Source organism: Panthera leo, chromosome B2, assembly GCF_018350215.1.
Source record: "Panthera leo isolate Ple1 chromosome B2, P.leo_Ple1_pat1.1, whole genome shotgun sequence".
Lineage (NCBI taxonomy): Eukaryota > Metazoa > Chordata > Mammalia > Carnivora > Felidae > Panthera > Panthera leo.
Window position 1 is genome coordinate 49,069,742 of NC_056683.1, and position 16,678 is coordinate 49,086,419.

General features: G+C 35.1%; 1 protein-coding gene across 1 annotated transcript in view; it reads right to left on the reverse strand.

Annotated features, from left to right (window-relative positions):
• The window catches only part of PKHD1 (PKHD1 ciliary IPT domain containing fibrocystin/polyductin), a 474,729-nt gene that overhangs the window by 152,055 nt on the left and 305,996 nt on the right, over positions 1 to 16,678 (reverse strand). The window contains exons 53-54 of the mRNA XM_042939031.1: positions 11,433 to 11,546; positions 8,708 to 8,795 (exon numbers count right to left, since the gene is read on the reverse strand). Of these exons, the coding sequence (XP_042794965.1) occupies positions 8,708 to 8,795; positions 11,433 to 11,546 (202 nt within the window). The remainder of the gene's footprint in view (positions 1 to 8,707; positions 8,796 to 11,432; positions 11,547 to 16,678) is intronic.

Sequence of the window (16,678 nt, forward strand, 5' to 3'; positions counted from 1 at the left end):
GCCTGACATGGAGTAAACCCACATAGGAAGAACTCAATAAATGGTAGTTATTATAGATCGTTTTCATTAATAAAATTGAGTTTCTTTCAAAATAGCCTGTAGCTGACTGTGGATTACATTTCTAACACATTCTTTAAAGAAAAATCCATTCATAATGGGTCGTGCCAAATTCCAGCTTGCTAACCTTATAATTAAAGTTTCCTGTTTATCCTTGCTTGAAATGCCTACTTCACAGATCCTTTTGGGTATCAGGCACTTCAAAGTCAACATGACCAAATCTAAACTCATAATGTTTTCCCCAAAATTTAATCCTCTTTTTGTGAATGGCCCCACCATCCATCTCTGCAGTCCAGAAACCAAGAGAGTGTCTCACATCCCACACATCTTATATTTTTTTATCTCCTGTCTCTAAATCTGCCCACTTCTCTCCATTGGTACTTCGGCTCCTGACTATAGGTTACACTCTCTCTTGCTTGCACCTCCTAAGTAGTGTCCCTAGATCCATTTTTGATGCCTGCTGTTGTCTGCATTGTACCTAAAACGATTTTTTTTTTTAGATATAGAAATGTGTTTATGAGCACTCCCTCCTATCCATACTATCCTCTTAGAAACTTACAACAGTTTTACAATGCTCTTAGAGGGTAAAAACTAAAATTCTTGATATTGCCAGTGAATATGTCCTGACCCATATCTACTCCTTGGAACACTATTGTGCTCGGCCCTTGCTCTCCAAATCAGCCAACCTAACCTTCCTCCAAGTCCCTTGTGTGGTCCATTCTTCCTCCCAATACAGAATCACCCCTTGGGCCTCTGCTTCTCAGTCATCTGTACTGACTCTTTCTCTATCATTTTCTCTTTTTCTTAAGGTTAAAACAATTTTTTTTTGAGACAGAGGAGGGAGAGGGGCAGAAGGAGAGAGAGAGAAACCCAAGAAGGCTCTGTGCTCAGTGTGGAGGATGACATGGGGATTGATCCCACAGCATCAAGACTTGAGCAAAAATCAAGAGTCAGATGTTCAACCAACTGAGCCACCCAGGTGTCCCTTTCTCTATCAACTTCTAAAGATTTAGACCAACCCCAGTCTCATTTCCAGGCTCCAATTTGCTCCTCTGCCTGTCTTCTTGATCAGTGATATCATCTACTTCCTGGAAGACTCCCATCATTTACTATAAGAGCCCTAAATTACATATCTAATTGTCTCCTTGATATCTTCAGTTCATGTCTCCCACTTGGCATGTCCCTGCCACCTTCCACCTTGGCATATCTGTCCCTCTTCTGGTCTTCCCATCTCAGTGCATGTTTTCACCATCCACCAGGTTGCTCAAAAGATCTGAAGCACTTCCCTCACCTCAACATTCAGTTCATTGGCCTGTCCAGACAGTGCTATCTCTTCTCTCCATCTCCATTGGCTCCTCCATGGTCCTCCAAGGTCAAGCTGCCATGATGCTTGGCTTCAACTGATCTCCAAACTCATAGCCCAGCTTCTGATTTTTTCCCCCACCATTCATCATATTTATAGCAGCCAGAGTGATTTTCAACACATAAGTCACATTCTATCAATTGCCTTCTAAACTCCTCAGTGATTTTCCCCTCTGACCTCTCACACCTAAACAAGATATCATGTGACTTGGCATCTACCATATCATACCACTCTCCCCTCTCCTCACTCTGGTACAGCTACAGTGATCTCTCTATACCTACTCCCCAAAGGCCACTTCAGAGACAATACTGGATGTCCCTCCTTCATTGAGTTCTCTATCCCATTCTCATCAAACAGCAGGAAGCCTCCTACCATTCAGATCTCAGCTCAAACTTTTCTTCTCCAGAAAGGTCTCCCACATCCAGTTAGTCTAAAAGGGTACCCCATACACTCCACAGTTATTCTTTATCATACCACCTGTTGCTTTCCTTACTAGCACACTTTATAATCTGCAGCTATGTTGTTTGTATTTCTGTATTAGCTTCTTTATCGTCTCTCTATGAAGATATAAACTCCCAGAGGATAGTGATCTCTCCAAATTTGGCTTTACATATATCGTACTTACAACTACACCTAATACATAGTAAGTACCCATCAGATATTTGTTGAATGACTCAGTGCTGTTTGCTCTCACTGGTGTGCTCTTTCCACACAAACCCGACCCCACTTTGCTTAATTAAAGGCCATTCATTTTTTAGTTCCCACCTCTGAAATCACTCTGCAGGAAGCCTTTCTCCAACCTCCATTACTGCCTCAGGATCCCATATTCATGTTTTCAGAATCCTATAAAGCCCTCCTTCATAGCATTTATCAGATATGTATTTTTACATTTACTTTATATTTATTTCATTAATGTCTGGGTGCAGAGTCATGTCAATTTTTACTTATTATTGTATCTCTAGGCCATAACTCAATGTTTGACATAGGGTAAGAATTCACAAAAATTATGTTGAATAAAAACAATAATATTGTTCAAAAGTAATAACTACTTTATGAAGAAATTCTGTACATAAAGAAAAGCATACCAGAGCAGGAGCTAACTATCATCTCTCCCACAGGAATCCTTGCTATGCTGTATGTCCTTCCAGACATCTCTATCCACATAGATGCACACATAAATGCTATTTTAGTTTATTTGCAAAAGTAGGCTAATATTAGCCTGAATGCCCACATATCCTCCCCTTTGTCAACATGGATTTCAATCTTCCCCTTTGGTAATGAAATATTTTTAAATAGTGCTTAATTTTGTTTTAATTAACATTTATTTCAACTCTACGAGGGAAGAACATTTTTCTATATGCTTCATAGTCAAATGTATGTCTTCTTTTGGGGCTCGTGTATTCAAACCCTTTAATGATTACTCTTCTAGTATGTTCATATTGCTTTCCTTTAATTCCTAAGTATTCTTTACATAAAAAAGTATTAGCCCTCCATCTGTACTATTATAAATTGTAAATATTTTCGGGTTTATCATCTGCCTTCACATTTTGTAATTGGCATGCAAAAATACTGATTTTCATGTTGTCAAATCTATGACTTCTTGCTGTTACAACTGTTGCATTTTTATAAGAAAGGTCTCCCCTCCTTTAATATTACATAATGCTTACTTAAACATTCTTCAAATAATTTTATGAGCTTTTACATTTAATTTTTTAATCCATCTATAATTTTTTTAAGCGAAGCACAATTTGAGAACTTAATTTTATAGTTTTCCAAAGTGTTTACCAATTACTCCAGCACAAGTCTGCAGCTAAATTGAAATGCTAATTTGTTCAAATTCTAAGTGGTAACGCATATCTGAGCCTATTGCTAGGCATTCTCCTCTGTTTTGGGGCCAACAGCAATAAGGTAATTATTCACATTAAAGGAATATATTTTTTCTAGAAATAACTGGTAATGTTGGCTATCTTTAAGTGTTTATTATTCCAAAAGACTTAGAATTATTGAATCAGATTTCAAATGAATATATTTGGCTTGTGATTAAAATTGCGTTAGATTTGGGGCACCTGGGTGGCTCAGATGGTAAAGTGTCTGACTCTAGATTTCCACTCAGGACATGATCTCACGGTCTGTGAGTTTGACCCTGTGTTGGGCTCTGCTCTAACAATATGGAGTTTGCTTGAGATTTTCTCTCCCTCCCTCTCTCTCTCTCTCTCTCTCTCTCTCTCTCTCTGCCCCTCCACTGCTCCCACACTCTCACTCTCAAAATAAAGTTTAAAAAAAAACTTGCATTAGATTTTAAACTACTGAGTCTTTCCACTGATATTATGCACCACCATTTATTTTACTCTTTTATACCTCTTACCAGTGCTTTATAGCTTTGTTTCCATTGCTCCTGTCATTTTTCTTAAGTTTATTTCCAGATAATTTAAATTGAAATTTAAAATAGGATTTTACATTAAAATACTCAAAAGCTATTGATTTGTGCATTTACTGAATGCAACTGGTAGTTTTTCAGATTCTCTACTGTGCTAGGACAAAATATATATAATCTACAAATCTGATAATCTACAAACTGATAATTTGGATTTCTTTTAATAGTGACATCAAATACATTTTTTCCTTGACTCCATACATTGGCTAAAACTTTAATAATATTTAATGATTGTTACAATATACAGTAATTTTTAGTGTCAGTGTTTCCATAAAATAGAAAGTTGCTTGAAACAGATTTTTAATTATTTGTTTTATATCAGTATTTAAAGCAGTGATTCTCAACTAAGGGCTAAACCACTCTATTAGGAAACATTGATTTAAAGGAATATCCTTGTAGTCTTAATTTACTGTTTATTCCAAGAATGCAAGCTGAATTTTATTAAATGTGTTTCAGTTTTGTACCAAATTGATCATGTTCTTAGTCCATATATATATGGTCCATATATATATATATATATATATGGACCATATATCTATATATATATATATGGCTTCAATAAATTAAACCAAAGAATTATTTCATTTTAAACCATCCTTCTTTACTTGAATAAATTACAATCATGATTTTTCTTTTTTTCCCTAACAAACTGTTGGATTTCATTTGTTGCTGTTTTATTTAGGATTTTGTCATTTTTTTTACACTTAAATATTGCTCCAGTTTTCTTTCTTTTTTTTTTAGTTATCTTTACAGCTGTTTTAAAAATTATTTTACACTTCCTTTCTAATTGAAAAACTTCCATATTTTCCTATTCTATGGAATAGATCATACAACATAAAAAGTGTCTGATATTTTAATGATTCAAAGAATATGCCATAAATTTATTTCAGCCAAATGTATTCTTGGGAACAAATCTTTGGTAACTTCATGTCTTTAGCTTTTGTTTCAGCTATATTCTTCTGTAACCAATTATGATAATTTATATTCATACATATAACTCATATTTTTAAATTTCAGAATGGCACTCTATAATATACACATTTTTGTATTACAATTCTAATCTCTTTGGCATCTGTTATACTTGAATTATCATTTCAGATTTTACATATTGTTTTCTTTGTATAATTAAGGTTGTTAAGGATTAAATCATTATCTCTAAAAAAAAAATTCAAGTCTACTAATTTCCTACTTTCTAATTCACCAATTTCTACCTTTATCTTGCACCAATTAATTTCACTAGACTTACTGGTTATTTTGTTTATGGTTTCTCATATTGACAGCTTAATTTTTTTGTACTTTACTATTCAAAATGAAAGTATTTAATGTGATGGCATGTTGACCATGTCTCATGAAATACTGTCATTATTGTTATTTCCTTAGCAATCTGCTGCAGAAATTTTCATATCTTTCATACAAAAGTTATTTAGAAGGTTTATTCTTTCTTTTCTGCTTTTTTATCTTGCAAGAGATTAAGATTGTTGGTTAAGATGTTTTCAACTTCATATTTATTTTATTGTGATCATATTCAACATCATTTTGGTTTACTAAAATTTATTAGGTTTATATTTATATTCTGAGATAAATTATATTTATATTCCTTGTATATATATATTGCCTTTATTATATTACTCAAATTTCTTCATGCTTTCTGTATAATTTTTAACCTAGTTTAAAAGTTAAAAACTCAAAGAGGTAAGTAAATGTCTTTCATTACCATCATTTTTCTATCAAGTTCATTTTTTTTTTTTTTTGAGATCTACTTTATAGATTTCTATATTATGTTATCTGGTATAAGATATAGGTTTTTTTTTTTTATATTCATTTATTTATTGCTGACAGACAGAGAGCACAAGCAGGGGATGGGCAGATAGAGAGGGAGACACAGAATCCAAAGCAGGCTCCAGCTCTGAGCTGTCAGCACACAGCCAAAGGCGGGGCTCGAACCCACAAACTGTGAGATCAAGACCTGAGCTGAAGTTGGATGCTTAACTGACTGAACCACCCAAGTGCCCCTGGTATAAAACTTTCCTGACTATTGGGATCTCCCTAGAGAATGAGGTCTTATTATTAATGTAAAATGTATTTATTTTATACATTTTATTTTTTCTTTTCTTATAATTTTAGTCTTTTTGTTTTTATTTCAATGATTCATTTTATTCAGTGAATTTTGGATATTTAATTAAATATTTAATTAAAATATTTTTTCTACAGTGGTTTTGTTTTCCTCCAGTAAAAAAAAAGGTTGTGATTACATGCTGATATATTATCTAATTTTTTCCTACATAGGGTCATTTTTAAGAATCATATTTTCTTTTTATAACTGGAAGATTTATTCTTTCTTACTTCCATTGTCTTTTTACAACTTCTTTATTGTTCTAATTCTCTTACTATTTAATTTTATTGTGTTTTTGTGTTTTACTATTTATTTTATGGTTTCTTTCATTCTCTTATCTGTCTGGTGATTTGGAAGGTATATATCCTGTTTTAAACAACAAATTGACTCATATTTAATTCATCTGGCACTCATACCCCATTGCCAGTTTTCTATGGCCGTACTCCCAGGTAGTGAACCTAGAGTTTTATCTGAGAATTATGACCTGTGATGATTAGTTTATGTGTCAATGTGGTCAGGCTATAGTACCCAGTTATTCTATCAAACACTAACGTAGGCGTTGCTTCAAAAGTGTTCTGTAAATATGGCTAACATCTACAATGAACTGACTTTAAGTAAAGATCACCCTCAATAATGTGGATGGGCCTCATCAATCAGTTGGAAGGCCTTAAAAGCAAAACTGAAGTTTCCATGAGGAAGAGGAAATTATGCCTCAAGACAAAGCTCAAGAGTTTGCAGCCTATCAACCTGCCAACATTATTTTGAACTTACCAGTACTCATAAGCATGTGAGCCAATTTGTTCAAATACATCTCTTTATATATACTATTATATATGCTAATATATATACATACATATATATACATATATATACATATAATATATGTATTCTACATATACACACACATAACCTATGTGTTATACGTATTTATATAAACAGAACCCTAATACATTAACTTTGCAAATTTTATGTAGTTTCTTTTATAAGAACAATTAGACTTTGTCTTATTTTAATAACCATATTTACAGTATGATATTTAATTTATTTCAATGCTTACCATTAAAATATATTTTTATATACCTTTACAGTATTCCTGAATTGTATTTTTATTTGTGAACTTTAAATCAGTTTAATCTCTTTATTAGAAAACTTTTTGAGGGACACCTGGGTGGCTCAGTTGCTTGCAAGCATCTGACTCCTGATTTGGGCTCAGATAGTGATCCCAGAGTTGTGGGATCAAACCCCATGTCAGTCTCTTGTGCTGAGCATGGAGCCTGCTTAAAATTCTCTCTCTCTCTCTCTCTCTCTCTCCCTCTGTCCCTCCCCCACTGGTACACACATTGACTCTAATTTTAAAAATTAAAAAAATAAAAAAATAGAATACTTTTAAAAAAAATTTTTCAGTTCTTAAAAAGCAAAAAATACCTTTGTTTGTTTGTTTTTACATGTAAATAGCATTTAAGCAGAGTGTCCAATTCTTTGGTCATAATCTTTTTTTTTTCCCTAAAGATATATATATTTTACACCACTATCTTCCTATAGTTAATGGTGTAGAGAATTCTAAGGTTAACAAGCTTTATGTTCCCTTCTGTTTTTCTTTTACTTTTTTCACTGCTTTTTCTTGCACTGTAATTAAATGTACTGAAATTAAATGTAAGTACTCCGAGGTATTTTAGGTAGAGTTTTCGTTATTCTCTCTGTTGTATTTACTCTGGGCTCTTATTAAAAAGAGAAATTACTATGTGTACTTTGGATACCTTCTCTTTTATGATTTTTAAAATTTTTTTAACATTTATCCATTTTTTGACAGACAGAAAGAGAGCACAAGCAGGGGAGGGGCAGAGAGAGGGTGAGACACAGAATCCGAAGCAGGCTCCAGGCTCTGAGCCCTCAGCACAGAGCCCAATGCGGGGCTTGAACTCATGAAACGCGAGATCATGACCTGAGCCAAAGACTTAACCAATTGAGCCATCCAGGCGCCCCTCTTTTATGACTTTTGTCTCCTGATTTTGTCCTCTGCATTCAGGTAGATTCCATCAGTGTGTTCTTCATAGTGCTTATGCACTTTGGGGCAGCGGTGATTTCATTCTTTACCACTTCCAGTGAGTGCATTATTAAATTCTGTTGTTGCACTTTAAATTCCACAGAATTCCGGGCTCCTGAGTGGCTCATTCAGTTAAGCATTCGACTTTGGCTCAGGTCATGATGTCACAGTTTGTGAGTTTGAACCCCACATTGGGCTCTGTGCTGTCAGTGCAGAGCCTGCTCGGATCCTCTGTCCCCCGCTCTTTGCCCCTCACCTGCTCTTTCTCTCAAAAATAAGTAAATTTTAAATAAATAGATAAATTCCATAAGATTCTTCATATTCTTCATCTCAATCCTATTTTATTTTTCTCTCTCTTAACCAGCTATCATCTCAACTCAGACTATCATGATTTCACATTTTACTTTATCTAGTATCTCATATAATTCATATTTCTAAAGATTTATTGATAGCAGTAAACATGCATTATCTAAACTTTGCTCCTTAAATAAACTATAGTCTTTTCTGCCTTTGGTTGCTTTATTCTACCACAATTATGTTACAGAGATTTTTTTTTAATCTGTCCCTTATTTTACTGTTTATTCATCCTTGAGTTTTGAGTCTTAATCTAAAATTTAATTTCATGTTGTAACAAAATGTGAAACAGGAGCAAACTAAACAAACAAGTGCATTCCCTAACATACTCTCATTTCTTACCTCTCGTTGCCTGGGGCGATGTCGGCTGCAAGACGGGTCCAGGATTTCTTAGGACAAGCACCATGAAGTTGGACTTTCCCATATACCCCTGAAAGTAAAAGGAGGAACTGTTGGACAAGAAATTTTAGAGGATTAAGGCCACCTAAGTAAGGCTCATTAGAGAGGTTACTGTGCAGGATATGTTGTATAGAAACTACATATGAAGATGTCTATCTTATCAGACAAAGAATAAATTCTTCAAAACTTATTCTCATTCTCTCAAAAAGCTATAGAGAAATGAATGCTATACAACATCTAGTAATCCAAAAGTTGGGACCACTCCAATGGCTAACTAGTTACATTCTACCATTATGTGACTCCAAACCATTTGCAGTTCTGTTGGAAGTTAACTGGTTTTGATATTTTATGTTATCGGCTTCATTTTCCAAAAGGCAAGGGTAATTTTACTCCCTGAGGAAAGGGATTTGGTGCTATTAGCTTTGTTTTCAGTGGTTGGACCTCATATTTTTTTGTATTACAGATATCAAAGGATAGATCTCTAGCTCCTTTGTTTCAAAATATAATTTATTTCAGACTCATAAATTTAAGTCGTACCAGGGATATGCTTGATGCGGTCCAGTTTTATTCCTTCAGGTCTTTCCTCTTACGTGTTTTATTGCTGTTTAAAATCACATGTAGCACAATTCCTCATATTCCAATGGTCTCAAAATGTTTTGAGCAGAACCCAAGCAGTAACAAAATTATGATCATGCACTCCTAATGCATGTGTATTTATTTATTTTTAGATAAACATACACATATATGAATATCTTCACATATGATTCAATAAAAGTTCTAACATTTTCTTCCTGTACCCAAATGTATTGTTTGTTTATGCCTGGATTGGTACATAATATATCACTAATACTGAAATCTAAAGATTTCACAATTTTTAGCAGAAAACTTTAATTAAAAAAAACCCCAAACACCAGTAAGGTGCAAATACTATGCTTTGAGTTTTAATACAATGTAAGCAAAAAAATTTCTCAGTTAGAACCCAACCACCTGTTTATGTCACTATATTTTTTTCCATACTCTAATTCAGAAAAAGTCACAAAACTAAAAATCAGGATTAATGGAAATGCAACAAGTATTCTAACTTTTAAGACATGTCCTGGAATAATCGATCTTTCATAATGATAGTCATATATATATATATGCCTATCTCTAAACATTTCATATGATATCATCATCATCATCTTTAAAAATATTCCACCTTTTTTTTTTTTGGGCGCCTGGGTGGCGCAGTCGGTTAAGCGTCCGACTTCAGCCAGGTCACGATCTCGCGGTCTGTGAGTTCAAGCCCCGCGTCAGGCTCTGGGCTGATGGCTCGGAGCCTGGAGCCTGTTTCAGATTCTGTGTCTCCCTCTCTCTCTGCCCCTCCCCCTCACCCGTTCATGCTCTGTCTCTCTCTGTCCCAAAAATAAATAAAAAACGTTGAAAAAAAAATTAAAAAAAAAAAATATTCCACCTTTTTGACTATTGGCTAAGTAAAATAGGAAAGGGAGGAATGTGAAGTAATTTAAAGAAATGTCCAACAACGATTTTGGTGAAAACCAGTTAACTTCCTTAACTAAGTTATGCAGAAAACTAGACTGATCAGACAAGTAGATTTCTTGATCATTTCTAATCATCAAAGATTTACTATAAAATAACTCCATTCCTTGTTTCAAGATTATACTACGTAAAAAAATTAAAATCTGTAATTTACCATGGTATCATACAATTTTAAGCATACAGTGAAATATTTCATTCCTTATTCAATTTAATATCAGAGGAAATTTCAAACACGCTAGCTTGGCCATATGGCTGGAGTTGAGGATTAAGATGGGCATCCTTTTATACTAAAGCAAAGTTTAATCCAATGTGGTGCTGCACCGAACAGAGTGGATACCACAGGCAAAAATAAATGGAATGTTCCTGTTATCCATCTAGTAAAAAAGTAAAAATATTCTTGAACCTCATATTTGTAAAAAGATAAAAGCATGTATGAAAAATCCTTTTGAAACAATAAAGCCCTATCAAAGTACAGTACTATCTTGCAATGGTTATACATTTTGAAACTAGGTTATCAAACTTCATATTAGCCTAACATGATTGCTTCCATTTTACTGGGTTGTTGAAATCTTAGAAAATTAGTAATGCCATACAAAGAAAGCAAAAAAAAAAAAAAAAATGTTAGAATAAGCAGCTTCTTATACCTATCCCTTAATATGGAGTTATTGTGAGGCTTTACATCCTAGTTATATAATCCCAGTCCCAGTTTCTATGCTTTTACATAGGTCAACTTTAAAATAGGATTTGGTGCTGTGGCAGTACCAAATAAACAAACTGCCAACCGTGTTTTTTTAGATCAATTAAATATATATATCAACAACCACATAATATTTATAGTTGATAACAGACTCTTAGTCCAGGCTTTGGTGTCTGACCTATCTGGATATAAATCTAAGCTCTGACACTATAGAGCTGTGTGGCCTTCTGCATATTGTTAATCATCTCTGAGTCCTATTTTTGACATCTGCAAAATGGACACTGGTACAGAAGACCTGGTAAGTGAAATAATAAATATAAATTATCTAGAAGAGTGCCTGAAATTTAGTATGTGTTCTATGAATGTCACTTCTCCATCACAGAAATATACATTTCATTTCATTTTTAATAAAAAGTTATAGTAGACTCTTACCAATTGTTCCTGGATCAACATGAATTCCATTGAAACGGTCACAGAAAACTCCTTCTGAGGCTCTGAGGAGAATCAGGAGCTTTTGCTCTTTTCCTAAGGGATTTTCCAAAGTACCTGTTTACAAAGAAAAGTAATTTAAATTAATTTGAAATTAAAAGAGAGAGGAGGAAATTGTGATGTAATTTAGAGAATGCAAAGTAGATGCTATCATGTAGACTATACACAGAAGAGCCAATTGTCACATGATGAAATGAGAAAAGGGGGGAAAATGAGATGCAGTAAACTTCTCTGAGGTAGAGTGGATTGCTGTTCAGCAAATATTCACTCTTCTTTCTCCATTCAGGAAGTGTATACTTTCCTAACTACTAAAATTTAGCCTGTCCTAGTGACTTGTTTTGGCCAATGAAATTTGGGTAGAAGTGATAGTAATACCAATTCTGAGTTGATGCTTTAAAATACTTTGCAAGTTTTCACCAGGTCATTTGCTATTATGTTCCCTGTCATGAAAGGAGAATTCCTTAATGACATCTAGTGCCTGAATGAAGGCATAGGTAGCAAAGCTGAAGAACACAGAAGCTGCAACTGATTCTAGTGAAAATATTTGTTGTTGTAAGCCAATGAGATTTGGGGAGTATTTGTTACACATAATTACAGCAAAACCTGGCTGGTACACTGTCTATGGCTGTATCCCCAAATTGCTTTACATGCATCTTAGCATTTAATCCTCACAGCAATCCGGAGAAGTATTATTATTATTTTTTTAAGTTTATTTATTTTGAGAGAGAGCGAGCAGGGGAGGGGCAGAAAGGGAGAAAGAGAGTCCCAAGCAGGCTCCATGCTGCCAGTGCAGAGCCCGACATGGGGCTTGATTTCATTAACCATGAGATCCTGACCTGAGTCGAAATGAAGTCACGCTTAACTAAGCCACCCAGGTGCCCTAAGTATGATTCTTAGGCCAATTTTAAATATTCATACATAACAAGGCTAAGAGGTTAAAGGACTTGTCCAAATTTATCCAACTAGTAAGTAATAATCTGAATTTAAACAATGGTGAATTTGAACAGTTTCTGCCAAGTGATTATTAAACATGTACTGGGTCTTTCTCTAAACCGAAATTATTCTAGCAGCATATGAAGAAAATCCATTCAGGATATGAAGGTCAGCACGGCTTTTGGCCTTAATCCATCAATGCAAACAGAGGAGTTTGGTCACTTTTGCAGCATACAAATTGGGGAATTTTGCTGGACTAGTCTTAGTATTGACCTAATAAAGGTTATTTACTTCAGAAAATACATCTTAAGATACAGAAAGTATTACAAAGAATTCGTTTTTCAAGAAGAACCTGGTGAGAAGATAGTTCCCAAACTATATACTGTATCAAACAGGCTGACAAAGAATATCTGTCACCAAATGAGACTTTCCAATTGAGAAATCCCTGAAAACAACCAAAATGAGGCTGCTGATACACTATGAAGTTACTAGTGAACTTAAAATTGCCTGGTTATCATTTTGCTTAAGCAGTTTTTCAGGGGGTGTAAAATCATTCTCCTCCATTGACATTCCATATATATACCTGGTTAGCCAAAAGGTTCCCATGTGAGTTGTGAGTTTGCAGCTTGCTACATCTTTATGGTCTAGCCTTCACAGCCATTAGTCTATGAGGCACTGTTGAAAGTAAGCCTCAGAGAGGTAAGTGAATCTGCCTGGAGTCAGACAGTGGGTCAGTGGGCAAGGATCAGACCCCACAGCCTGTTTTCCCAGTGAATTGCTGGAGTGCACTGCTGTTCCAGGTAGGAATGCCAATCCTCAGCTGAGTGACTAATGTATCCTCTCGGCCCAAACAAAGACGTGCTAGAGCAGAAAGAAGGAAAGCAGGGGAGGAGGAGAATGTTAAGAAAACATGTGTGGTGTAGCTCTTATCTGGCAGTTTTAAGTCTGTCCAGTAAGCCGTTTTCCAACTGTGATTTCATTTATTTCACGGAGGGTAGTTTAGATTCTTGGGGTGGGGGGGGGTGGGGAATGGCCTAGCACTAAACAGATACCAGAGAGAAAAAAGTAGGACAGTTTTTGCCCTAGAGAAATGTATGCAGAGTCCCACAAAGAGAGTTCAGCGTTCCTCTAAAATCAGAGATTAAATCAATTATGCAACCCCAAACTGCAGCACATGTGAGCTTTCGCAGAAAGTCTGGGCAAGATTAGTCTCTGCTGTGATATTCTGATATATCTGAAATGACCAGGGTTTGAATTTTTTTTGTTGTTGTTGTTACATGGGGTAAGGGGAAGACAGGGGGTAGGGACTGGGTAGAAAGGAGACAAGAATGACCTAAAAGGGGGAAAAAATTATGCCATTTTAACATTAAAATGCAGCACCTCTTGAATTTGTAAAAGCTGAGAATGGGAAGCCCTAAAGGCCAAGCTCCTCTTTTATTCTCTGATCTAGCAATCAAAGACAGGTGAGGGCTCTCACCAGCTTGGGCTTTGTCTCTAAATGACTGGAGCTACCACTGAAAGAAAGCTCTGGAGATAATACAGTTCCTCTCAGGTTTCCTTTTTCAAGCTGCTTCAAGCTGCTCTAAACTGTAGCAAAAAGCATTTGTCAACCTGGATGAATTTAGATACTCATAATAGAGGGGAAATCATTGTCATTGCATTGCAGAGAAGCCAGGTGTTTTTGCATCCACAATTTCATTGAATTCTTCCAACCCTCTGATGGATTATTGCTGAGGAAACTGAGACAAAGACAAAGAGAGGTTAGATAACTTGTCAGAAATTACACAGCTAGTAAGTGGTGAGCCTGGGCTTAGACTTAATAAGTACCATCCTAGGACACGTGGACATGAGGAACAGGAAAGAAGCAAAGGGAGGTTGCCATTACTTAGTGCGATGGTGGGCAATGGAAGGGAAACAATATGTTCCAGATGCTAAAATCACCTGGGGAGATGGAAGAAAATAAGTTCTGACATACAAAAGATAACTGTTATAACGATTTCAGGAATATGGTACAAATGGATTCCATGAAATTCAAAGGTAAGAAAAAGGGAAAAGAACCTTATATTATTTCATTAACTAAAGCTCTTTGATGGAATCAAGTATAAACCTAGTTTCCACTTAAGCCCACTCTCTCAACATGACTCTCCACACCTTGTAACTAAGCCAACACACACTGAATTACTTACTATTCCCTCTACGCTCTCTCCTCTGTGCACATGAGAGTCCCCAGTCTTTAATATCTCCACTGCTGTCTTAACTCCTGGACATCCCTCAAAACATGGCTCCACTGTAGTTTATGTCTAACAGCCTTCTATGATTTTGAATTAGATGCTCTCTTCTGTGAATAAAGATGTCCACACTCCTTGCTGCCCCCCCCCCCCCAAAGAGCTTGTCCTGACAAAATAGTATGGAATATGGACAAAGGTGATTTCCCGGAGTTCTTTACTGCAGTGTTATCTATTTCAAATAACAAACAATTGAAAACACTTTGAAGTAATAAATGATTGGAAACCACTGTCCATTTAGATTCCCTTCCTATTCCCCAATTTCCTTGACATGCTCAAAAGCTGAGTCATTTAAGTCTTTAACACACCAAAACCCAGCTCTGATGCCACCTCTTTTGGGATCCTTCCTTGTCAGCTAAGATTTGGTCAAGTGGCCCCTTCTACGGCTTATGTCACTACATCTAAACTGTGCTGTAAGTCCCTTCTACCTGATGGCCTCCTACTCTCTATAGTGAGCTAATCAAAAGAAAAGACTGTGTACTGCCAGTAGAGTTCATTTATGTTTTATCAGAAATGAAATGAAATGAAAAACTAGGTAATTTTAACCAATCTTTTTGCAGTAAAGAGAAATAAAGAGGAATACTCCAGAGTAAAAAAGACCCATTTCACCAATGTTGGAATAATCTTAAGCATCTATGTGCCTGGCATCAAAGCTGCAGAATAAAGCAAAAATTGACAGAATTACAAGGACAATAGATATACCTATAATAACAGTGGAAAATTAAACATAACTATGAAGAGAATGAACAAAAAGCAGTAAGGATATAGCAGTTTTGAATAATACTATTGACAAATCTGACATAAGAGTCCTGGATGGAAAATTAGACCCAAAAGAATACGTATCATTTTGAGACATGCACAACAGAGTCACAAATAATGATCATATGGTGACCCTAAAGCAAGTTTAACAAATTTAAAAGGATTGGAATCATAGATGCTTGCTGACCACAGTTCAATCAAACTGTGTAATTTATACAGGGAAAGGTCTATAAAATGAACTATATTGAAATAAAGATTTCCCAATTATCTAGAGATATCATTAAGAGAGTGAAAAAGCAAGCCACAGAGTAGGCAAAGACATTTGCAATACATATAACCAACAAAAGGTACATTGTAGAATATATAAGTGTCTCCAATAAATCAATATAAAACAGAGAATTCATTATTTTAAAAGATGGCAAGAGAACATCTACTTCACAAAACGATATCAAATAAACAATAAAAAGTTTTAAAGTATTAATCACATTAGAGATGAGAGAAATGAAAATTAAACAATAATTAGATCTTACTACATACCTGCTGGAATGGAATTAGGTTTAATTTAGCTGTGTATTTTTTATTTTATAAACTTTTCTGTATATGCATATTTTATAATAATTCAAATTTTATTAACTGATTATTATGTTTTATGGACACTGATCAATAAGTATTTATTAATCAAAAGAACAGAAACTGGGGGCGCCTGGGTGGCTCAGTCGGTTAAGCGTCCGACTTCAGCTCAGGTCATGATCTCGCGGTCTGTGAGTTCAAGCCCCGCGTCGGGCTCTGTGCTGACCGCTCAGAGCCTGGAGCCTGTTTCGGATTCTGTGTCTCCCTCTCTCTGACCCTCCCCCATTCATGCTCTGTCTCTCTCTGTCTCAAAAATAAACGTTAAAAAAAATTTAAAACAAAAAAAACAACAACAACAACAACAAAAAAAAGAACAGAAACTGGCCAAAATTATATGTTTTACTGCTTTTCCATGACATTAATATTTTTATAGCTCTATTGAGATATAACTGACATACATGAAAATGCATATATTTGATGTATACTGACTAAAATTTTAGATAAAACTTTTTTCAAGTCCTTTTCATTGAATCCAAAGAAACAAACGGTATTTCTACATAATTTGTATTTCTGTCCAAGTAAACCTTGAAATTCCATGAGATATCATGATTGATTGCACATGAAAGGTTAGGAAATTATCCC